Source organism: Conger conger, chromosome 7, assembly GCF_963514075.1.
Source record: "Conger conger chromosome 7, fConCon1.1, whole genome shotgun sequence".
Classification (NCBI taxonomy): Eukaryota; Metazoa; Chordata; class Actinopteri; order Anguilliformes; family Congridae; genus Conger; species Conger conger.
In genome coordinates this window covers 24795529-24820983 of record NC_083766.1, presented here as the reverse complement: position 1 = coordinate 24820983, position 25455 = coordinate 24795529, and the positions used below count along the sequence as shown (strand labels likewise).

Here is a 25455-nt window from a genome sequence, read left to right as displayed (position 1 = left end):
ATGGATCAATCCCTACAACAAAGCGTGAATATTAGCAAGATGAACAACTCTATGGACAAGCATTCCGTCTTCGAAGGGGATGGTCATGTTTTACTGAATTCCCCGGAATTGAAATTGCTGGTGCCAGCCATCCTGGGGATCGTTTGCGTGCTGGGCTTTGCCGGGAACATGTTCGCCATGGCCGTCCTGGTCAACAACGCCCTGAAGAGCAAACTCACCCTCATCAACGGTCTCATCCTCAACCTGGCGCTAGCCGACGGGCTGGTTCTCGCCTTTGCCGCCCCCTTCAAGGGCGCCTCATACACCCGGGCTAGCTGGACCCTGGGCTGGTTCGTGTGCAAGACCTGCGACGGCTTCCTCAACTCCTGCATGACGGCCAAGAGCTTCACCATCGCCGTCATGGCCAAGTCGTGCTACCGCTACGTCAGCAACCCCGGGAAGCAGGTGAACATCCGACAGAAGGCCATCCTCACCGCCCTGCTCTTCACCTGGGTGTTCGCCTGCCTGGTGTCCCTGCCCCACTGGATGTTCACCGCCCTTCAGCGGGACGGGGACCGGCTGGCCTGCGTTCAGGACGTGCCCGAGTCCGCCCGCTACGCCATGGCGGTGTACGTGAAGGCCTACCCCCTGGTGGCCTACTGCGGGCCCCTCAGCTTCGCCCTGCTCTGTTTCTGGCGCACGTACGGCAGGTGCCAGCGGAGGTCCAGCAAGACCCAGAACCTGCGGACGCAGATCCGGTCGCGGCAGCTCACGGTCATGCTCTTCAGCCTGACCGTGGCCACGGCGGTCCTGTGGCTGCCGCAGTGGGTGTGGTGGGTGTGGGTGCGGCACGCGGCCGAGATGGGGGGTCCGCCCCCCCCGCCGCTCTTCGCGCTGTCGTCCGAGCTCCTGATGTTCGCCATCTCGCTCTTCAACCCGCTGCTGGTGCTGTCGCTCTCCGACGAGTTCCGCGACGGGTACTCCGGACTCTGGAGGCGCTTCACGCTCCGGAAACCCTTGCCCAAGAACAAACCCAACCCCCACACGCCCTCCGCCCCCAAATCCCCCTGCCCCCGCCGCGAGCCGGCGGGATTCCCCCTCCCGCACGTCACGGAGAGGGCGGAGCAGCCCAAACCGGACGAGGACCCCAAACCCGAGGACCCAGACAGCCCGGTCAACAAGGACGGGATCGTCCTGCCGGACCTGGAGCAGTTCTGGCACGAGCGGGAGACGGGTCGGACCTCGTTGGAAAACGACCCGGTTCCCTGGGAGCACCAGAACCAGGCCGAGGTAAAGCAGCAGCTCTGAACCACCTCAAACCCAGCAGCAACCCAACAGCCGACAACAACCCAACACCCAACAATAACCAAACACCTGGTTAACAACCCAACCCATTCACACAGTATCAGCATAGCTTTGGGTCAAAGGATCGGACAAGTGTGAACTGAACTCGACATCTTTTTTACAATGAACATCTAATTTTGGATTATTGGCATATTAAGAATATCTTAACACACAGTGCAGTCCATTTGTGTCATTCACAAGATTCAACATTCCATTGAGGCGGTCTCAAAAATACTCCCACAGCCAAAGAAATTGTTCCAAGGAGTTCCCTTTCAAATTATGTTCAGAAACCAACTGAAATATATTGATGAAATATCCACACCTAAAATAATAACTGGCATCCACAAAGGGCATTAAAGCATACTGTAAATAATGAGTCTTTTGTAAATGTTTGGATTTTTGCAAATTGTGCCTGTCAGTTTTCCCAGCCACTATAATGAGGCGGATTTGTGCCGTGATAACCAGGAAGTGTTATGTATTTTGGAATGTTTTTGTAATAAAGTGAATGTGAAAACCTTTCACAGTTCATTCTTTTCCCTTTTCCTCAAATATACAAACTGTATAGTGTGTGGAAATCACAATGCAGGAAGGCTCAACTAGCTTCAAATATGCTGGTACAGTCATACCATACATTCACATACGCAAAGTGTCTACGCTAGTGAAATCAGTGAACACACTGAAAAAACTATTTAAAAGAATTAAGGTGCAAACTGTTCAATGGGCAGATGGTCTTCTAACTGAACTTGTAACCACAATGTCGGGTTGAATTTCATGGAGAAAATTTCACATTTTCTAGCTCTACAAATGGACAATATATCTTGTACTTAATTTAGTTAATGGAGTGACATGATGGTTGTTCATAATTTCTAGGTTTTTATATGCAATTTGCACAAGAGAGCATTGCAGAAACACAATGAAAGTATGAAATATGTCCGTTCTTTAGTTTTGGAGAAGCGTTTAAAATTTATCATCCTATTTTCAACCGGTTGAGAATGTTCTCCTAGTTGTACGTCACATGAGGATAACCTCTCCTCTTATCCCTCCCCTAACTTGTGACTGACAGTTTGCGCAGCTGGTCAACAGGAAAGTGGGGGCATGTCATAGCTAAATGACAGTTCTCATCACCACGCCCAGACATATAGTGGGAAATTTAGGCTTATAAAAATATGTTTTAAAATACATTTAAATCTCTGAATAATAAATAAAAAAATGTATATTTGTATTGTAACTCCTTTAAAGTGCCCCCAAGTAAAATCATGTGGACATAAATGATGTAAGACGTGCTCCTGGGGGGGTAAAAAAAAAAAAATCATTGCAGGCACAAAATTACTTAAAAAAGTGGGTTGCATTTATTTCATTAAACATGTACAGAAACATAGCAACAAGTCAAAATTAAACCACTTTAGAAACATTTCAACATTCAAACCGCGTAATGTCATAATTAGGATGACTTTTTTTCTCGCGTTGATAGAATAATAATAATAATAATAATACTAATAAAAAACACGGCCTGCAGATCAGTCTCTCTTCCGCTAGGTCAGCCGACCGCACGTTTAACTCCGTCCCCTGACGTTTAACTGACGTCGCTGGTGACCGTGGGAGAAGCCGGTCTCTGGCGGGGAGAAGCCGGTCTCTGGCGGGGAGAAGCCGGTCTCTGGCGGGGAGAAGCCGGTCTCTGGCGGGGAGAAGCCGGTCTCTGGCGGGGAGAAGCCGGTCTCTGGCGGGGAGAAGCCGGTCTCTGGTGGGGAGAAGCCGGTCTCTGGCGGGGAGAAGCCGGTCTCTGGCGGGGAGAAGCCGGTCTCTGGCGGGGAGAAGCCGGTCTCTGGCGAGGAGAAGCCGGTCTCTGGCGGGGAGAAGCCGGTCTCTGGTGGGGAGAAGCCGGTCTCTGGTGGGGAGAAGCCGGTCTCTGGCGGGGAGAAGCCACACGCGCTTTCCGAGTTCAAGGATCCGGAAAGATCCGCCGTAGGGTCAGCGTAGTTCGGGCTCCGCTTAGACGTTAGAATATGTACAGGGGCGTCCCGCAGAATGGCGGTAAGCTGCAGGTATGGGTCTGGGCTTTGCAGGGGGGTGGAGGGGGGGGCTCATTTGGTGGAGCGGCGGGTGGGCTCGGAGGCGGTCGGGGGAGGAGGGGGACCCCGACGGTCCAGGTCCTCGATGTAAGACATGATGAGCTTTCGACGTTCGTCAGGAACACAGCCCAGCACCAGGTAGCGCTTGTCGTTCTGCAGGACCTTCTCCACGTCCTTCAGGTGCTGGTCCGACTCCTGGATCAGCTTCCGGGACCTGTGTGGGATACAGGAAGTCATGAAAGGGTACAGGATGCTCCCAGTAAGGAACAGGTCTGTCAGCTCATGCACACACACACACACACTTTGAAAGATCACGTCCTGCTCTACTGAAATGAGCTCAACGGGGATTTATCAGCCAGGAAGGGACAGTGACCAACAGAAACCCTAACGCCTCCATTAAAGCTGAGTTATTAACGCTTGGGTCCGTAGATACAAAATGAGATCACACAAAAAAATGACAAAACCACAGTACTGTCGGTAATGATAATGAATAAATAAAGGATACTTTGCATTTAGAAAATTACAAATGACCTCCAGTCCTAATGCTTAAGTCTCAGGTTGTAGGTTCTAGGATCCCCCCGCCCCCCCCTAGTATGGTTGCGAACTCAAGAGAGAGACCACACTCACCTGTACGTGATGAATTTTGTCTCTTTCAGCAGAGTTCTGAAGTCTGCTTTGGCAGTGATGTACTTGTCTTTGATGTAGTCCTCAAACTCCCTCTGCTTCTTCTACAAATAAAAAAACGCACAATTCACAAGGCTGCATGAGAACGCACAGATAACTGAGAATGTGTCAGCATAATGCACTGATGATAATCATCTGGTAAGGATCAAGGACAGTGGAGCTTCTAACGGTTCTTGATTACATTACAGTTATTAAGCTGACGATTTTATCCAAAGCTACTTACAGTCGAGCAGAGGACAATCGCCCCTGGAGCAATGCAGGGTTAAGAGCCCAACAGCTGCACGGATCTTATTGTGGCAACACCAAGTCGGTGAACAACTACCCTTCCGGGGTCCTAGCCTTAGCCCCTACGCTACAGACTGCCTTCCCCCTGCCCCCCTCCCTGATGGGAACCAAAGAGAGACCATTACCCGGTCGCTGCTGGAGAACTTTATGCAGCGTGGATCTTCCTTGATGAGTTTCTTCACCTCCTTCCAGGAAGTGGTCAGTGTAATCTGAAGAAGAGAAACAAAATGTCCGCTCACCGCCATGTCACTACACTCATTTTCAGAACTTATTAAAATGCACCGTTCTCATCGTGCTCATCTCACCAGCGTGGTCTCGTCCAGCAGCTGGCGGAAGTGCTCCTTCTTCTTCTTGGACAGCGCCTCCACGTGCTCGCTGAAGAGCTTCTCCTTCTCGTCCCGCTCCAGCAGCGAGGCCGACTCCCAGCGGTGGTCCTTCCGCAGGTTCCGCCGCGTGTCCGACCACGTGGCGTCCGACGACCGCACCTGCGCCGCAAAACACCCGGAATTCAGACCGCACCCGACCGCAGGCTTAGTGTGACAAACCGCACATGACCGCAGGCTTAGTGTGACAAACTGCACCCGACCGCAGGCTTAGTGTGACAGACCGCACCCCACCGCAGGCTTAGTGTGACAAACCGCACCCGACCGCAGGCTTAGTGTGACAAACCGCACACGACCGCAGGCTTAGTGTGACAAACCGCACACGACCGCAGGCTTAGTGTGACAAACCGCACACGACCGCAGGCTTAGTGTGACAAACCGCACCCGACCGCAGGCTTAGTGTGACAAACCGCACACGACCGCACGCTTAGTGTGACAAACCACAGCCACTGGGGAAACACATTACAGTAGCTTTTAACATTACCTCATGTAGTTAACAACATGAATTAATGATGTCCAAATATATCTTCTCAACCAATCAAAATGACTGCTATACTATTGTTTTGAGCCCCTAATAAAACCCTACTAAATTTTTGCACCTCACTTAATTTTCTCAACCAAAGAATTTGGGTGGAGCTACTTCATATTGGGCTTGGGACTGAAAGGGTCAACCGGCAATAGCCAAGGAAAGTTGGTTTGTGTGAAAGAAACGTCATTAGCCACTTTTTGAATAATGAATGAAGTTGTCCTCGATAGAATTAAAGCCACAGCAGGACCGAGAACCGAGGTGGTGATAATGACCCATGACCTTTGACCCCCTGCAGCAAGGTAACCAAGGCGATCGATGACCGGCGATTGGCCAAGCACAAGAAAACTATGCCTGCTACTGTAATTACTGAAGCCATCAGAGAATAGACAGACTTTAATGGATTTTTTATTGATGAGAAGCAGATGATTGACATTGTACCGATGAGGAAAGACGACAAACAAAGAAAACGCAACGTAAAAGTACAGCAAGTTCAAGTGCAAAACAAAAAACCTAACGATGAGACAACAGTGAGTTTCAGCTGCCGGGCATTAATTAGTCTATTTGTGGAGACACAAAGTGTACCTTTAGCTTAAATATGTTTAATAGCACCACACATGAAAATGATGGACAAAAGGGCTCTTTGTGTGTAAAGGGAGCAACTCTGTCCTCACAATGATAGATATAAGGGCCCAGTATGTGTAATGGGAGTAACTCAGTCCTCACAATGATTGATAAAAGGGCCACGTGTGTGTGTGTGTGTGTGTGTGTGTGTGTGGGGAGTACCACTGCCCTCACCATGATAGATATAAGGGCTCCGTGTGTGTAATGAGAGTAACTCGGTCCTCATAATGATGGATAAAAGAGCCTCATGTGTGTAAAGGGAGTACCCTGGTCCTCACTATGATGGTTAAAAAGGCCCTATATGTGTGAAGGGAGTAACTTGGTCCTCACAATGATAGTTAAAAGGGCACTAAGTGTGTAAAGGGAATAATTAGGTCCACACAAAGTTATTTATAAGGGCTCTGTGAGAAGGGATTAACTCAGTCCTCACAATGTAGTATAAACGACTCCCAAACTACAAGGGTAACCTGCAACTATGTTGAGTATGGAGTCCCTACATACGGGAAAAGGGGTAAAGTGTTCTCACCATGTCAGACATGAGGGCTCTGAAGTGCTGAATGGCCTCCTCGCGTTTGTGCTGCTCTCTCTCGCGGTCGATCTCCTTGGTCTGCTCCGAGCGAGCCTTCTGCACCTCCCGCTCCCGTTCCCGCAGGCTGGCCTCGATCCGGGCCTGGCGCTCCAGCTCCTTCTCCTTATCCGAGTCCAGGTTCTGCAGAGGGAGGTGCCGCGTGGCACACGCATTTACACACCTCCTCATACTGTATACCACACACCGCATTATACTGCATATCACGTATACTTCCATCTACAAACACTTCATACTGAATACCACACACCGCATTATACTGCATATCACGTATACTTCCATCTACAAACACTTCATACTGCATATCACAAACACACACTTCCTGGTGTACATGTCCATCAAAAAACCACACAAAATGCAACAGCACCACACACACACACACACACACACACACACCTAATGTACCACTTTGCACAATGTATCTTTTACACTAACCACAATGCACCTGGTGGATCTCAAATATGTGAGCACAGACGTATTTACATACAAATTCAACCCAACACCCAACTGCAGTGAATACCCAGGCTGGGGGCAGCAGCAGCAGCAGCAGCATGGTGTAAATGCACAGCGTGCCCCTGGCACATTCGGGGGACTGGCCCCCCCCGGCCCTCGCCCTGTCCCAGCCCAAGCGCGCCCCACCTTGGCCAGCTTCTCCACATAGTGTTTGTACAGCTCCTCCCTCATGCCGGAGCCCTCCACGGCCTTGTAGCGCTGGTCTCCCTCCAGCCGCTCCTTCACCTTGCTCCAGCGCTGCTGCCCCTCCAGGTGGTGGTCTGCCAGCAGCTCGAAGAAGTCCTGCCTCACCTGTGGCCCAGGAGGGGGGGGACAGGGTTAAAACTGCTTAGCCCCAACTCAGGGTAAACTGGAGACGGGGGTCCCTGGCTGGTGGGGGTGGTGCTACACACATCCACCAGCAGGAGGTGCTAGTCACCCCCTAGCCCGTGTAATTAGTAATTAGGAGCACCTGGATGGAGCCTGTTTAAGAAGCTCTAGTCAGCTTCTTCACACCAAGAACAGCCTAGAGGCTAAGGTGCTTGACCGGGACCCAGACGATTGGTCCCAGTGCAGCCACAATAAGACCAGTGCAGCTGTTGGGACCATGAGCAAGGCCATTAACCCCCACATTGCTCAAGGGAGGATTGTCCCGTGCTTAGTCTAATCAACTGTAAGTCGCTTTGGATGAAAGCATCAGCTAAATGTGATGAAATTGTTTCCCCCATGAGTCCAATTACTTCAGACATTGAGTTTCGTTTTGCTTGGATGGAGCAACCTTATTTTATTATCTGAATATTTGTGTGTGTGTATACATGTTGGTGATGTTTGTGACACATGGAATCGCTATTAAATGAAATGCCCACCCCTAGCGAACGGCACCTAGGCTAAGAAATGTCAGTGTAAGAGTACTCCTGAACTGCAAACACAAGTGCTTATGTATTAGGGAAGGTCAACATGGCATTTTAACTCCAGAATTGTGGTACGAAGGACCACTATAAAGGGAACCACGGCAAAGGTGCGTTGTCTTTGGCTTAGCACGCATGCAAGGATGATTAATGGCGTCATAGAGAGTGTGTGCCCCCTCTCCCCGGATTGAAAAATAGTGCGGGTAGGGAGGATTGCTGCAGAGAAACCCCCTGCCCTGGCCCTTTACCCTCCCGAGCTCCCCACCCTTAGCCAGTTTCTGGTGGGTGACATTTCAGAGTCATTAATCTTTGATGGGTGACCTTTCACAGTAAGGAAACATCTACAGCGGTTAGCCTCTGCCCATAAACCCAAAGGGCACAAATCCCCTGCCACAAAACCCAGAAGAGAAACGCTGGCCGAAACTCCCGCGACTCTATAACTGTCAAAACATTAAGAGTCGCAGAAACAGGGGCCGCGGTGGCGCAACAGGCTAAGATGCAGCGGACTTGCGGTTGCCGTTCGCTGCATTTGCACATCGGGGACCGGGGTTCGATTCTTGGTCCTGCCAAAAGCCAAGTTTGGCCGGCTCACGTGGAGCAGCATAATTGGCTCGCTGCTCCAGGGGGAGGGACTTGGCAGGGTTAGTAGATCGCCGCACAAAAAGCACCTCGGGTGCCTCGGAATCAGTTACCAGCATGTGGCGAGACGGCTTGAAGAAGGCGTGTCGCTCTCATAGGGCCGCCAAGGGACGGTGTGTGGGCGGTGTATCTAATACTACCTCTAATTGAATTAGACGGGGTACAATTGGCTACCAAATTGGGAGAAAAAAGGGAAAAAATCCGAAAAAAAAAAAAAAAACATGCGCTAGGGATGTGGCAGAGACCACACCAGCTGTTGGCTTCCATCTTGTGAACATCACAGGTCTATATTCTACTTCCTGTGCGTCTTGGCCGCCATTGACTAGAGACATGAACACCAGGTCCAGTCAGATCCAAATCCACACGTGAATTCTGTGAACAGCTCTCTCTCTTCCATTCCCTGATGGTTCACAACTAATGTCCCTCCCATTGTGGTGACAGGGGTCCCTGGCTGGTGCCCCACCTTCTCTCCGCGGTTCTTGGAGTCCTCCTTCTCCTTCTTGCGGAAGGCGGTCATAAACTCGATGAAAATGGCCTCGCGGTCCTTCATCTTCTCAATGGCCTTGAACCGTGAGTCCTTGGCATGTTTCGACGCAAACTCGCTGAACGTTGTCCTGCAGAAAACCATAAAGGAAAAAGTAATTATTTAAGGTTGAGACATTAAAACCAACAACCTGTATTAAAGGCAACAGGTGCACCTTTCGTGTATCAAAGTCCTGAGGGTCACACTTTACAGCCCATACAGGAGTTCAAAATGGCAGCCATTTTGTGACAAACTACACCAAATATATGCCACTGGTAAATGGCATTTAATGCCACTGGTAAATGGCATTTATGTAGCGCCGTTATCCAAAGCGCTGTACAATTGATACCTCTCATTCACCCATTCATACACACACTCACACACCAACGGCGATTGGCTGCCATGCAAGGCACCAACCAGCTCGTCAGGAGCATTTGGGGTTTAGGAGTCTTGCTCAGGGACACTTCGGCGCTCGTTTCCATTCACCACGTAGACTGTCCTTTCCATCGATGCGACAACTCTCGTTGTACTTAAGAACGGCGGTCCGAGCCGTACCCCCCAAGCTCACCTGACGTTCAGCTTGGCCTCCTCCATCATCTTCCTGAACTCCTCCTTGGCCTGCATCAGTTTATTCTTCTTCTCCTTTCTCTCCTCCTCTGCTCGCGTCTTCACGTACTGGTCAAACACCTGCAGGGGGCGACAGAGAGCGGGCTAAGGGGTTGGTAACCCATCTGCGTCTTTACCAGGCAAGGTTTGGCCCAACAGTCCACCCTCCCTCTTCTCCTATCTAGGTTACACACTACTTGGGTGCACCAGTTGTGATTTTGAAGCAAACAGAAAAGAGAGTGTTTCTATCAAGTCAAGCAAGAGAAGGTGCTGCTCCAGTTCTCTCAAGATGTTTACACACCAGCCATTAATCTTGTTTAAAAAGGTAGTTAAGGCTGAAGCATGCAAAATAAGTGGCTGGAGAGTTGTGGAGCAGACCTGGATCAAATATTTTGAATATATTGAAAAATGCTTGTCTGGTGTATTGGAACGGCCTGTAGCGTAGTGGTTAAGGTAAATTAGTGGGACACGCAAGGTCGGTGGTCCTAACCCTGGTGTAGCCACAATAAGATAGCCCATGAGCAAGGGCCCTAACCCTGCATTGCTCCAGGGGAGGATTGTCTCCTGCATAGTCTAATCAACTGTACGTCGCTCTGGATAAGAGCATCTGCCAAATGCCAATAATGTAATAATGGAACCTATGGAGTACTCTAAGTGAGGAACCTGCCTTCTGGCCCTCTTGGTTGGCTTGTTTGCACCAGGCAAGATCAACTGAGCACAGAGAAGTATTTGAATCCAAAACAATGACCTAATTTGACCCAGACTTGGGTGGAGACCCTTGAAATCACGTGACCCGTATCGAGGCGGAAACAATTACCGCAAAAGGTTCCGTACCTGCTTTCTTTCTTTGGGGTTAAGCAGCAGGTATCTGGGATCGAACACAATCTTGTGCAGCTCTTTCTCCCAAGTAGAGAAAGCTGAAACCTGCAGGGAGGGGGGTGGGGTGGGGGTGGGAGGGGGGGTAGTGGGGGGACGGACGGATGGAGAGAGGTAAATAAAGCGGTCTAATTAGTCAGTCATAACCAGGCGACACGTCAGCAGGCTTGCTCCTAGCTGCCTTCTCGCATACTGAGCCCTGAGCCTGGATGGGGGCCCCCCGTTTCATCATCTAAACCATCATGTCTAATGAATGACTGTTCGCGGGTGGGGGAGTGAACCCTTCCCCGGCGCTAATTAGCGCGGTAATTGCCCCTGGAACGGGCCGCGCGAACGCCAGCGGCTACGCGTCGGTTCTCCGCGCCGCGGTGGCTAACGGCGGGGTATCCCGGCCTTGAAGTCTCATTGAACTCCCCTTTCATCTCGTCTCTCTCCATCTCCATCTCTTTTTAATTAGCACAGAGAGATGCACAACCTTTTTCCAAGCAACAGGAGGCCTTACACGTTCATTTCAACTGCTTTATTATTATTATTAGTCTTAAATGATTTTTTTTTTGCAGTAGGGTATTAACACCTTTAAATCAAAATGTCACATCAAACAGCTACATGCCAATGGGCAGATGTGGATGTTTGAACTAAAGCACATGAACTGAGAGGAGGGGGGGGTGGTTGTTATCGGAGGTAAACACCCCTCCAGCCCCCACTCTCCCGTTAAGTGGCAGGAGATGGGGGGGGAGGGGGGGCAGGGACAAGGCTGGCATCGCTAATGCTCAAAGATATTTCAGGCTCACGCCTCTAAATTAGTATTCAAGGACAGAATACACGCTGTTGTGTACACTACTGACAAAATGTACAAAACCCCCTCCAAAACAATAATAAGCACAACAGATTATATGCTAATTATTCCTGCAGGAAAAGAAAACAACTAACAAGAAACAGAAGCAGTTCGGAGCAATCAAAATGGACATAAAATTAAGAATGTAAAGTATATGAAACTGGGCACTTTTAGAAATGACAGGAAGGGGAAAAAAGAAACTTGAGTCAAAAGGCACCTTATGCAGGTTTGAATTAGGATAATATGATATCTGCTTGAGGTAACTTTACCCCGGGGGATAATTATCAAATTATCTTCCAGAACACTGACTGATTTTCACCCAGTTCAAACACAATATAGGAAATTGAAATGTTAAAATGAAAAGAACAGTAAACTTATTTAAATTAAACTGCATACGTATAGAAACCACTTCATAGTTCCCTGGTGCCCTTTCACTCCAATATAGAGCAAATCTGGTATTTAGAGTAAAGAAATGATTCAGATTCACATAAATAATGTAGTCTACAGAAACCTCATTAGGATATCGGGCATATAGTAGGGACCAAACTGACCGTTTCCACCCAAAAAGTATAACACCAACATACTGTAGGCATCTCATTCACTTTAACATGAACACAAGAACAGAGAGAACATGAGTGAGAGCGAAAGAGAGAGAGAGAGAGGGAAGAAAGAGTGAGAGGGGAAGAGAGGAGAGCGAGAGGGGGGGGAGAGAGACAAAAAAAAAAAGGAACTGAAGATTGTACCTTGTTTGGGCTCCATTTAGATTAATGAGTCTAACATACAGAATTGCGGTGGGACTGAGTGTTTTACCCCTCTCTCCAGCAGCATGTCTCTGAACTGCTTCATCCGGGCGTCCAGGGGCACCACTGCCCTCTCCCGGGCCGCCCGGATCTCAGCCTCCATCGCTGCGTCCTTCTCCACGTCCGCCTCCTTCACCTCCTCCTTCCTGCGGAGCACAGGGAGGTGCGTCAGGGCCCGGCAGGGGGCGGGGGCGGGGGCGGGGGCGGGGGGGGGTGGGGACAGTGTTTAACAGTGCAAGGGGGGGCGTGGGGATTCGCTGCTCAGGGTGGGGGGGGGGGGGGGGGCGGGGACTGTTTTACAGATGTTTTGATTGGAGGAAACGTTGAGCTGTGTTAGATGGCTGTGGCTGGAGTGGGCGGTTTTCTCTGGGCTGCAGAGCCTGTTAGGAACGCAGCCTCCTGTAAGCTGGGGGGGGTGGGGGCAGCCTATAGCCTAGTGGCTAAGGTGCTGGTTAAAGCCCTGGTGTAGCTACGATAAGTGCAGCGGTTGGGCCCTTGAGCAAGGCCCTTAACCACACATTGCTCCTGGGGGGATTGGGTGGGGGATTTAGTCTAATGAACAGTAAGTCGCTTTGGATAAAAGCGTCAGCGAAATAACTAAATGAAATGAAACAAGCCGCAGCCACACGTAACAGCCAGCGAGGCCCCCAGTCAGCCGTGTGCTTTCCCCGGACAGTCCAGAACAAGGTCGAGCAAGGTCATTACCTCGGAGGCCCCAAGGTCGGTCTCACCAGATTCTACAGACGCCTCCTGACATTTACTCTCCTTTGCAACAAGAGCAGCGTTTGGGGGGCGGGGCCTGGCAGGCTTGACGGACATGACTGACAGGCCACCTGAACAGTAAGCAGTCATCACTCCCCCAGCGGGGCGGTTAGATAGGTAGATACGCACATCACCGCAACGCACCGGCGCATATCAGCACTGCACTTCACTTTAAAACTTCATTTCAAGACTTCATTTAAAGCGCCGGTCGAAAAAGGACCAATCGGCACCCGTACAAAGAGACGCAGCCCCGGTTTTAACACATCAGATCAGCTTCAACATTAGCTGCCTTTGTAGAGAATTAGTTCTCGGTTCCAGCTTCAGAGTTAGCGTAGCGTATGGGTGTTTCAGGAAGTCTGGAACGCGCTCTATCGGCCCCAGCCTAGGCCAGCCGGACGCTCCTATCGCGAGCGGGACGCTGGGTACTCACTTGCGCTTCTTGGCTTTGATTGGCTCTTCCTCCGGAGCCTCTTCCGGGGCGGGCTCCAGCTCCTCCTTGCCTGTGTAGGGAGAGGAAGGGTGGGAAGGTTGGCTGGGCTGGCTTCTCACTCGCCACAGAATTAGTACAAACCTTAATCGGGTTTCTCTCGTATCTGAGCAACTAACCGCTACTTAACATTGAGATTGTGTATTGTGTGTGCACAGGGGCACCCAGACGCACTTAAACACAAGTGCACTTTGACTTAGAAGACTATACGTACACTTCTGAACCGTAAAACATAACAAAGTCACACAATTTCAAACTTTGTGTGTTTAGAGAACCGTTTCTAGAACTCTCCAAATGTTCCATTATAATTTGCTCATACAGTTAAATAAAGTGTGTATGATCCATTATAACTTGCTCATGCAAATCAATAATTATTATTAAAGGAATAGTTTGGCACTTGGAACTTGTAACTTAAAAGTAGAAAGCTATACAGCATTGATATTAGTGTGCATGAGCAGTTATAGCTGGCTACGCAGTGTAATGAAGCCGGTATGAGGCGTTATAATGCCCCTATGCAGTGTAATAAAATGGAGACTCACCCAGCTTGCGGACGTCCTCAAGGCCCTTCTTGTGAGGCGGCTCCTGGATGCTTTTGTCCACGTCGGCCCGGCCAACCAGCTCCTCCGGCCGGTCCCACATGGACAGCCGCGTGGTGGGGTTGTAGAAGAACACACGGTCGTCCCCGGTCCAGACCACACACCTGCACACACACACAGAACCCATTTAACCCTCCGAAGAGCACGTTTCTTTTGGAACTTTGGAAGTTCTATGCCAGTGTTCTAGAACTCAGGTTCCAGTCGTGATTGTGACATCAGCACTAGAATGTTCAGTCAAGAACATTCTAATCTGATGTTTTTAAAGCTAACAGAAGCGTGTTGCTGGGGGCTACCAGGGCGTCCCAGGAATGGGGTTGGTGGCCACGGGTTTGGCTTTCTGTGCGGCCCTCTCCTCCTCTGTCATCTCCTCTTCCTTGGGCTCCTGACAGGGGGGAATTAACAAAAACAATAAAACAACAAAAACAACAGGAAATTAACAAAAACAATAAAAAGACCTGTAGATTATGGAATGTGTTAAACGGCACAAACTTTTTGACAAAGAAATAATGTGAACTGCATTCACTTGCATCAATAGTAATCATTTGCTAAATTATGGCTGCCTCGTTCTTTAAGTTATACTTTTTGTACATTAAATACGTATGCGCGCACACACACACACACACACACACACACACACACACACTCACACTCACACTCACACAGATAGATGGCACATCGATTTAGCACCTAGCACCTGCAACTATTAGCACGTGCATGAATGCAAGTGTGAGCTGTATAAATAAGCAGCGAAGACCAGGAATGTATTGATCCCAGATGTATTGATTTTTGTATAGAAAGTGCATGATGCATGAGGTCACTCACCTCTTTGATCTCTTTGGGCAGCTCTACTTTGGGCTCCTCCTCCTCCATGTCCATGGGCTCCAGATCCTCCAGCAGCGCTCTGTCCCGGGTCTTCTCTGCATCCTTATCTGAGCACAAGCAGAGTGTGAGATACTGTACACATCAGTGTTAGGACATACACCGGGAATCACACACAAGCAGAGAGTGAGTGTGAGTGTGTGTGTAAGATGCTGTACAGCTCAGTATCTGAACTGGGAATCACACACAAGCAGTGTTTATAGTTGTGAAGTTGGGAGTTACAGACAAAGTCCACACGGCTGGTTTCAATGCACGGTTTCTAAAATGCGGGTTTCGTGGATTTCTTTGGGTGGTGGTGCATTCTGATACTTTCACAGTGTTTTTATAGTGCAGAACTCCTTTATAATCCGCATAGCAAGGGAAATGTCTTTTTCCAAAATATGGGAAAAGGTTAATAAAGGGATAAAGGCTGTAGAACCCCAGGCGCGAACATTAACCTAATTGCAGAAAAACAGTATAGGTTTATAAAAAGGTTAATGAACGGATAAAGGCTTTTAAACCCCAGGGGAGAACATTAACCCTGTTTCAGAGAAATGGTATAGGTTACTAAACAGGTTAATAAAGGGACAGAGGTTTTTAAACGCCAGGTGAGAACATTAACCCTGGTATAGGCTGGTATAGGCTGGTATAGGTTAGTATAGGCTGGTATAGGTTGGTATAGGTTGATATAGGCTGGTATAGGTTGGTATAGGCAGGTATAGGCAGGTATAGGCCGGTATAGGTTGGTGTAGGCTGGTATAGGCTGGTATAGGCTGGTATAGGTTGGTATAGGCTGGTATAGGTTGGTATAGACTGGTATAGGCTGATATAGGCTGATATAGGTTGGTATAGGCTGGTATAGGTTGGTATAGGCTGGTACAGGTTGGTATAGGCTGGTATAGGTTGGTATAGGCTGGTATAGGCTGGTATAGGTTGGTATAGGTTGGTATAGGCTGGTATAGGTTGGTATAGGCTGATATAGGCTGATATAGGTTGGTGTAGGCTGGTGTAGGCCGGTGTAGGTTGGTGTAGGCTGGTATAGGTTGGTATAGGCTGGTATAGGTTGGTATAGGCTGATATAGGCTGATATAGGCTGGTATAGGTTGGTATAGGCTGGTATAGGCTGGTACAGGTTGGTATAGGTTGGTATAGGCTGGTATAGGTTGGTATAGGCTGGTATAGGTTGGTATAGGCTGGTATAGGTTGGTATAGGCTGATATAGGTTGGTACAGGCTGGTATAGGCTGGTACAGGTTGGTACAGGTTGGTACAGGTTGGTACAGGCTGGTATAGGCTGATATAGGCTGATATAGGCTGGTATAGGCTGGTATAGGTTGGTATAGGCTGGTATAGGCTGGTATAGGCTGGTATAGGCTGGTACAGGTTGGTATAGGTTGGTATAGGCTAGTACAGGTTGGTACAGGCTGGTATATGCTGGTATAGGTTGGTATAGGTTGGTATAGGCTGGTATAGGCTGGTACAGGTTGGTATAGGTTGGTATAGGCTGGTATAGGTTGGTATAGGCTGGTATAGGCTGGTATAGGCTGGTATAGGTTGGTATAGGTTGGTATAGGTTGGTATAGGCTGGTATAGGCTGGTATAGGCTGGTATAGGCTGGTATAGGTTGGTATAGGCTGATATAGGCTGGTATAGGTTGGTATAGGCTGATATAGGCTGGTATAGGTTGGTATAGGCTGATATAGGCTGATATAGGCTGGTATAGGTTGGTATAGGCTGGTATAGGTTGGTATAGGTTGGTATAGGCTGGTATAGGTTGGTATAGGCTGGTATAGGTTGGTATAGGCTGGTATAGGTTGGTATAGGCTGATATAGGCTGGTATAGGCTGATATAGGTTGGTATAGGCTGGTATAGGCTGGTACAGGTTGGTATAGGCTGGTATAGGTTGGTATAGGCTGATATAGGCTGATATAGGCTGGTATAGGGTGGTATAGGCTGGTATAGGCTGGTACAGGTTGGTATAGGTTGGTATAGGCTGGTATAGGTTGGTATAGGCTGGTACAGGTTGGTATAGGTTGGTATAGGCTGGTACAGGTTGGTACAGGCTGGTATATGCTGGTATAGGCTGGTATAGGTTGGTATAGGTTGGTACAGGTTGGTATAGGTTGGTATAGGCTGGTATAGGTTGGTATAGGCTGGTATAGGCTGGTATAGGCTGGTATAGGCTGGTATAGGTTGGTATAGGCTGGTATAGGCTGGTATAGGTTGGTATAGGCTGGTATAGGCTGGTATAGGCTGATATAGGCTGGTATAGGTTGGTATAGGCTGATATAGGCTGATATAGGCTGGTATAGGTTGGTATAGGCTGGTATAGGTTGGTATAGGTTGGTATAGGTTGGTATAGGTTGGTATAGGTTGGTATAGGTTGGTATAGGCTGGTATAGGTTGGTATAGGTTGGTATAGGCTGGTATAGGTTGGTATAGGCTGGTATAGGCTGGTATAGGTTGGTATAGGCGGGTATAGGCTGGTATAGGTTGGTATAGGCTGGTATAGGTTGGTATAGGCTGGTATACACCCACCCTTCTCCCTGAGCTCTGGCGGCCGGTCCCAGGTGGACTCCAGCGTGCGGTTGTTGTAAAAGTACGTTTTGCCGTCGGCCGTTTTGTACTCGCTCCACTCAGGCAGCGCCAGGGCCCCGGGGAGCGGGGCGGGGGCCGCCAGCGCCAGCTGAGGGTGCATCATGGGAACGAGGGGCGGGGCCATGGGTAGCATCCCTGGGAGGCGGGAGAAATAAGCGGTCCGTTGAGCTGAAAAGGAAAATTCCGCACTGGTCTTGTACAGACGAGACAAACCAAACAGGAAAAATATGTACAAGAGATCATTCATAGCAGCGCTATCGTTCCTGGAGATCTACTATCCTGTAGGGTTTTCACTCCAACCCTAACAAAGCACACCTCATTCAACAGCTAGATCATGGCTGCTGCCCAAGCCTCTTCCTGGAGATCTACCAAACATCTTCACCACCTACAAAAATGTGTCTGACAGTACAGCCATGTTAGCACTTAGAGAAAAGGCCCATTAAACGCATCTGGCATTTCGCCCCATGTCTAAACCATGAACACAGAGGACATGAGGACAGCCTACATGCCTGAACAAAGGACAGCACTGCCATCTGCTGGTCGGTTAAAAAATGGCACTGAACTGCTAAAACAGCAGAAACTGCCCACAGATCCGCCTTTTGGCTTTATGATCTATTATCTAACACTGCCACATAGTCTCAATTCCCTCAATTCCGATAAGTTCTCCCTTTTCCAGCTTTGATTTTAATTATCCTTTCAGCAGGACAACAAAAAAAAGCTAAAGTAAGACAGGCGTTTTTTTTTTTTTGCGCATTTATAGGTAGCGTCTCCAAACTTGATGCTTGTCAACAGATACCCAATTGTGTGACATGGAGGGCCGAGAGAATGCAGGTTTTCATCCCAAAAAATCAGTGACTCCACCAATCAACACTCCTTCCACCAGAGAGGAGGACAGTCATTGGTGGAATTACTTTCCTCTGTCAGAACTTCACTGAACTTTTTCAGACCATACCTTAGTCCACCCTCCTGAATTTCCCTTCAGTCTTTTATACCCTAAAAAATTGGCAATGTTTATGACTGTGCTACATGTTGTACTACTCATGGATTTCAGCTTTTCTCTGGAGGATCTTACGTACTTCGTCGTGTTGGATGAAAAGCGTCTGCTGAATGTGAAAATATTAAAGGAGTGGGCGAAGCGTATAGTTGGAATGAAACCCTGCATGCAGATGGGGCACCCCCGTGAACAGAGAGAGATGGTACGCACCGGGCAGTGGGATGTGCATGCCGGGCAGGGGCACGCGGAACGGCGGGACCATGACGGGGGGGAAGGCGGGGATGGCGCCCGCGGGCTGGGGCAGAGCCGCCGGCAGCAGCAGGGGCGGGGCCTGCACCGGCGTCACCGTGGCCGTCACCGTGGAGACGCTGAGCGCCGTCACCGGGGCGACGCAGGCCGGGGCGCTGGCCGCGGGGGGGATCTCCACGGGGGGGGCGGAAGCTGCGGAGAGAAGCACTGAGCGTGAAGGGACCGTCTGGGAAGCGAAGTTTAAACGTATCATTTCCATAAAACGTTTTTTACAATTTTACATCAGCCCTGACGGACAGTAAAAGCGAACGGGAAAACGCTGACGATGCCCTGTGGGTCCGTCAGCCCTCGTGATTAATCTGGAGTCTCACGGCAACACCGGGAGCAGAGGCGTGAAATCCCCCCGACAGCAGAACGGACCGTGTGATTAGCCAGTGCCCTCAGCACTCCACACTCCACACTCAGAGGAGAGCGGTGGTGTTAACCGGCGGGTCGAGCCCCCGGTGTAGTCACAATGAGATCAGTGCCGATGGCGGGCCCTTGAGCAAGGCCCTTAACCCCATACTGCCCCAGGAGGGGTTGGACCCGGCTCGATCTAATTAACTGTAAGTAGCTTTGGATAAAAAGCATCAGATAAACAGCGCTAACGCCAATTTACCACTGCCAATTTACCTGCAGGGGAGGAGTTAGCATTAACTGGTCACCTCAGATAAAGTCTCTGGGACGACTCCATTCCCTTCACATCAGTGCTGACAGAGACTCCACGAGGACTGAACCTCCCATTAAAGAGAAAGCCAGGAAGCTCAGAGACGGGCGAGCGTGGCACGCAAATGCCTCTGATTGGCTAGTGGGTTGGGTTCTCGGCGGTACTTACTGGCGATAGGCTGGGACACGGCGGGGGCGGGCGCTGCAGTGGCGGGGGAGGGGCTGGGGGCGGGGCTGGCGGACAGGGTGGGCGAGGGGGTCTGGGTGGAGGCGGACGCAGCCGCGGGGGAGGTGGCAGGAGCGGGGGAGGAGGTGGGAGTGGGCGTGCTGCCCGTGGGCAGGGTGGAGGGGGACCCTGTCCCCGGAGCCGGGCCCACCATCAGGGGGCTGAGCTCAGCCTGCTGGATCACCTTCACCCCCTCCGGCCGGGACCAGGCCGACTCACGCGTGCGAGCGTTATAGTAGTACACCTGAGAGAGAGAGAGAGAGAGAGAGAGAGAGAGAGAGAGAGAGAGAGAGAGAGAGAGAGAGAGAGAGAGAGAGGGAGAGGGAGAGAGAGAGAGAGAGAGAGAGAGAGAGAGAGAGAGAGAGAGGAGAGAGAGAGGGAGAGAGAGAGACAGATACAAACAGACACACACACACACACACACACACACACACACACAGGTAGAGGGGGATAAGGAAAGAGCGAGAGGGAAGGAGAGTAGTGGAGAGGACAGAGAGAGGCAGCACACAAGCAAGAGGGGAGAGAGACAGATATATAGTTACATGGGGTCTTTGCCACCAAAGAGTATGTATGAACGTGTGGTCTGTAAGTACACACATATGAACACATGGTCTGTAAGTATATACTGTATGAACACATGGTCTGTAACTATATACTGTATGAACACATGGTCTGTAAGTACATACTGTATGAACACATGGTCTGTAAATACACGTATGAACACATGGTCTGTAAATACACACATATGAACACATGGTCTGTAAGTATATACTGTATGAACACGTGTGTAAGAATATGTGTGTCTGTAAGTACATACTGTATGAACACATGGTCTGTAAGTACATACTGTATGAACACATGGTCTGTAAGTACATACTGTATGAACACATGGTCTGTAAGTACAGACTGTATGTGTGTACCCAAGTGCACTGCAGGCTCTGCTGAAGCTCTGAGCTCCTTACCTTGCCCTCCTGGGTCTTGTTCTCCACCCAGATCTCCTCGGCGGGGGGCAGGGTGGGGGTGCCCGGGGCGGGCACAGGGGGCATGCCGGGGGGGAAGATCAGCCCGGGGGGCGGGGGCATGCTGCTCATCGGGGGGGGCATGAAGGGAGGCCTCTGAGAGATTACAAACATAAATAAATACAAATTTATTTAACAGCAGTAAATGTCAGATTCCGTTCTGGACAACACAATGCACAACTGCCAACTTCCAAAGCCAAGGCCTTATGAATAACGACAAGCGAGAATTGCTTCAAAGAGAAAAAAAATACATCAATCAAATGCTTTGCACTGCACCGAATCCACTAAATGGACACGTTTTCCTAAGCCTCCAGCCACATTACAAGCCCTTGGCTTGTGCAACACAATGAAGCCTTGCAGTAATTACTGGTCAACCGTTGGCAAAAGTCCCAGGTGAAAACACCAGAGTGTCCGTTTTGATGAGTGTCATCTTCTGTTGCCACGGCAAACGCGTGGGGCGGCAGCAGCAACATTCCGCACAGTTCTCCCTGCATCATTAATGAGGCAGCAGTCCGTCTCCACAGCCTCACTGGATAATGACCCCGTCCCGGGACTCCCACAGCGACGGTCCGAGTGTCTCAACAGCTGGAGACCGTACCCTTCCCGGGTCTACCCAGGGAGGATTTCTCAACCAGTGAGTTCTGGGAAACATCAGAGATTGTCCTCCACGATAAGCAGCAACGGGAGAAAACAGAAAAAAGTTGATCGGCTAGTATTACGGTCCATCTGTTTGTGAGTGAATTCGGCTGGGCGTGACTCAGGATTGAGGAACAGCTCTCAAAATGGACACTGAGAGATGAAGTGGAGACGCTCCTGCTCCATGCACTTAGCTGTGCTCCGTCATGTGACAAGGAGGGGTTTCCACATTAATTCTAGTCCTTTCAAATTCAAGGACACATACAAACAGTCCAGCACTGCTGCAGACCATCGATAAAACCTTGTGAAATTAAATCAATATTCCCAAACATAACAGCCATTTCAGGATCAGCTCTTTCAACAGTCAGTGAATTGGACGGCCTACAAACTACATCTTGCGAAAGAGGCAGACCTATAATATAATCATTTTGCACATCTAATAAAAAAAAATGAAGATGATAAAGACTGTTGCGGGAGTTCTCTGTGGAATTGATGAGTAACGGGAGACCTTCTGCATCTGAAAGCTCCAAACATCAGATGCAGGGGGGAGGAAGAAGACTGGCGAATACATTGACCGAAGAAATTACTTTCTAAAAAAACATAGTAATTCGCATTTCTTAAGAACTGTTTCTGTGTTGTCTAGTTTCAGACATTTTACAGCTTCTCTCAGCGTGCGTGTGATATGCCTCGATTCATTTTCCCCTTAGCCTATATAGCAAACCCGTTTAGAAATAAAAATGTTGAAATTGATTCAGTCGTGACCTTTGCTTCAAGAAAAAAAACAGTTTTGCAAAATTTTGTTTCCTAATCCTTATAACTGACTAAAGGTCGCCATGGGTGCAGAAAACAGTGCTGTAATGCTGGACAGGCCTGACGCATGCACAGGGCAAGAGGCAGGAATGCACCCTGGACAGGTTTCCGATCCCTCACAGGGCTCACACACCTACAGGCAATTTACACTCTCCAATTAGCCAAACCTGCCGTCTTTGGGACAGGCTAATCAGAGTTTTCCATAGACAATATTATTTTCAACCCTTGCATTTTCAGGAGGTGTGGGAGGTGAAAACGTGAATGTTGGAAATGATATTGTGCACAGAAGACATCTAGGACCGTCATATTTAGCATTCGTCATGACATTGTAGTGTAATATATCTATTCTATCATGACATGCCACACTTATTTACCATGCGAACTAAGACTTCAAGGCTGAAGGCAACTGATACTTTAAGTGAATTGTACCTTAGCCAACCTGTTCCGGTTACATAGTGTGGGGCAGCCTATCGCAGCCTTAACAACATTGCTCCAGGGGGATTGGCCCCTGTTTCGACAAAGTCGCTTTGGATAAAGGCCCAATGAGCTTCAGTATGCACTTAGTGTACGTGGCTCAGTATAAAAGTGGCTGCTAAGTAAATGTAGTGCAACGTGTGTGTGCTGAAGACTTAGAGGAGGGGTGTCAAACTGAATCCCCAGGGGGCCGCAGTGTCTGCGGGTTTTTGTGGTTTCCTTTCAATCAGCTTCCAATTAAGGCCAATTAAGGCCTTGAGAACAAGGCGTGTGGATACTTTAACCAATCAATGACTTGAATGAACCCCGAACACCCCAAAAACCAGCAGACACTACGGCCCTCCAGGACTGGAGTTTGACACCTGTGACTTAGAGGAGGATGGTGAGACCACCCCCATGTTTACCTGCAGGTGAGGGGGGGCCAGTGGGGGCGGCATGCCCGTAGGTGGCGGTATTGGCGGCATGCTGGGGTCAAAGGGCGGGCGTCCGAAAGGCGGGCGCGGAGGGGGCGGGGGGCCCCTCATCATTCCGAAAGGCGGGGGCGGGGGCCGCAGCAGTGGGGGAGGGCCCCGCATGACAGGCGTGGGGGGTGGGGCAGGCCCTCGGAAACGAAGGGTCTGCTGCGCCATCCTGGGGGAACATGGGAAGAGTGTGCGCTTCAGCGCTAAAGCTCTCAGATAACGTGCTGCTGCGCAGATCGTCTGCACACAGCACGCGCACACAAACACACACACACACACACAGTATACGCTCACTGGGCACTTTATTAGGAAGACCTGGACATCTACTTATTTACGTGATCATCTAATCAGCCAATCGTGTGGCAGCTGTGCAATGCATCGCAGCATGCAGATATGGGTCAGGAGCTTCAGTTAAAGTTCACATCAACAAAGCAGCACTCCAGTTCCATTAGAATTAATCTCTTTGAAGAAAAGTCTGCATCCAGTGATCCAGTAACAGGCGTGACGTTAAAAAACAGTGATGAACGAACACATCGGGTCCACGTTGTCGCGAGCATTAGCCCCCTAGTAAATTGCGTCACGTCCAGGAGCGTGCCTCAGGTTAGCAGTCAGTTCTCTCGTGCGTTACCAAGATAACTGCAGCTGACCAGTCACATATAACTCCGAATACCTAGCTAGCCTTTGGCTTTTTACTTAACTAATAGGTTTTCGGTTATTCGGTATTCTAGCTCGCTCGCTAGCTAGCTACCATAGCCGTTGTTAAATGTAAGGCTGAACAAATAAACGTGCTGACTACAACAGACCGGATTCGAAGTGAGCCGTATGATGCAACTAGCTACAACTAGCCGGCTAAACACAAAGTTAGCAAGGTAATTTTACTGAATGTTAGTTGTGGAGTCGCATCCTCGAAATTCATTGTTAGCCAAGTGATTAAAGAATAAAACATATAATACAATGTGTGCCAGGTATGTCCTAGGCTACATTCATTGACGAAAACAACGTAGCTAAGTTATACAATAAACGTTACATTTGTGTACGTAGCTAACTTAGTTTGACGTTTTGGAGCGTATGTCATTCATTCATTCGGTGCAGGCCAGTGCAATGCTAGTAATACCTTGACACGAAGCGAAATGTTTCACTAGAACTTAATTGCTAAGGAAGTGTACAAGCAAAAGTACAACATTGTAAGTGCAATTGGTTTTCATTGTTGAGTGCAGGCTTTAATTAGCTGAAAATGCAAGACAACGAGAAGCATTAACTACCAAAGACTTGTTCTGAGTTACGAGTTGTGAGCTCACTAGCCAGCCTGCCTAGGCACATCATACCGTGCATCTCATTTGGCGTATACATGTATATCATTTGGACGGAACAATTTCGTACTCATACAGGGTTATATATTTGTTCTATTAGCTGCTAAAATATGTGTCTCTGACTTCATAGTGTTATGTTATTTCCCATTGCCGAACCTGTTATCGTCGAATCCGATACTGTCTGCCTCTCCGTGGTCCGCCATTACAGAATTATATGCAAATGAGACCTCTGCGAACTCTAGTCAACACTCACATTCGCATGCAATTGGCTACATTTGACTTCTGTCAAAATTTTGTCGGCACCATTGGTCACTTGTGAAATCCCATTGGAAGCAGGTAATGTCAATCATGAGACATTGCCCATTCCGCCATGTGATTGGTGTAACTCTGAAACAGGAAACAACCCAAGCAATCTGTCAGCGACGGCACCCGACCAGAGGTTCTCAAACTCGACCTTAGGCTACCCCAGTGTATGCTGGTTTTCTTCATTATTAATTTCATGTTTAGAGGGATTATTTACCAACAGAAGCCACATTAGAAACAGCAATGCATTCCACAAAAAATAAAATGTCCAATATCGACATTTGCATCTGAACCTGTTTATTCAAAAACATTCAAAAATACATGTCACAGATATAACACTCCTAAGAAGTAAATAAGTTCACCTCTAACAAAACACAGCGCATACCTCAATAAATAATCAACCCACTTTAGTCAATGTAAACGGACTATCAGCTAATAGACAACACAAACATGCGTGTTCAAATTCATGCATATAAACACACATACTGAAAGCACCAGAAGCATCGCTACAGAACTCTAAGCACACGCTCCTCCTCTTCGTTGTCCTCGTTGACGATGCTGACCGTCTGCACACGTGCCGTGTTCTCCGCCGGGACGCTGTAGACCTCCTCGAGGGTGTGAGTGTCAAGAGGAGGGGCCGGATTGGTGAACTCCGGGCGGGGCACCCCCTGAGCGCTCCCATCCCCTCTACCCCTGAACATGTACTCCCGCTCGGCGGTGGAGAGCACGGCCTCCCGCTTCTGGCAGACGTCCTCGTAGTAGCCCGGGTCACCCGTGGGGTAGGGTAACTGGGAGTAGCTGCAGGCAC

The 25455-nt window shown here is 49.2% G+C and overlaps 2 protein-coding genes across 2 annotated transcripts; one reads left to right on the top strand and one right to left on the bottom strand.

Moving 5' to 3' along the window:
- LOC133133254 (G-protein coupled receptor 151-like) lies at positions 1 to 1287 on the top strand. Its single transcript, XM_061249354.1, has one exon. The coding sequence runs from the start codon at positions 1 to 3 to the stop codon at positions 1285 to 1287; it is 1287 nt and encodes a 428-aa protein (XP_061105338.1).
- A 1362-nt stretch (positions 1288 to 2649) lies between these two features.
- tcerg1b (transcription elongation regulator 1b (CA150)) lies at positions 2650 to 24547 on the bottom strand. Its single transcript, XM_061248529.1, has 20 exons — positions 24501 to 24547; positions 22978 to 23203; positions 20597 to 20749; positions 19578 to 19878; positions 18665 to 18895; positions 17401 to 17628; positions 14827 to 14933; positions 14298 to 14386; positions 13948 to 14108; positions 13352 to 13421; positions 12170 to 12305; positions 10483 to 10572; positions 9611 to 9729; positions 8983 to 9133; positions 7120 to 7284; positions 6421 to 6603; positions 4667 to 4846; positions 4487 to 4570; positions 4020 to 4120; positions 2650 to 3606 (listed from the first exon to the last, which is right to left on the bottom strand). Exons 1-20 carry the CDS (start codon positions 24545 to 24547, stop codon positions 3405 to 3407), a joined length of 3024 nt encoding a protein of 1007 aa, XP_061104513.1. The 3' UTR covers positions 2650 to 3404.
- Positions 24548 to 25455: the final 908 nt, after the last annotated feature.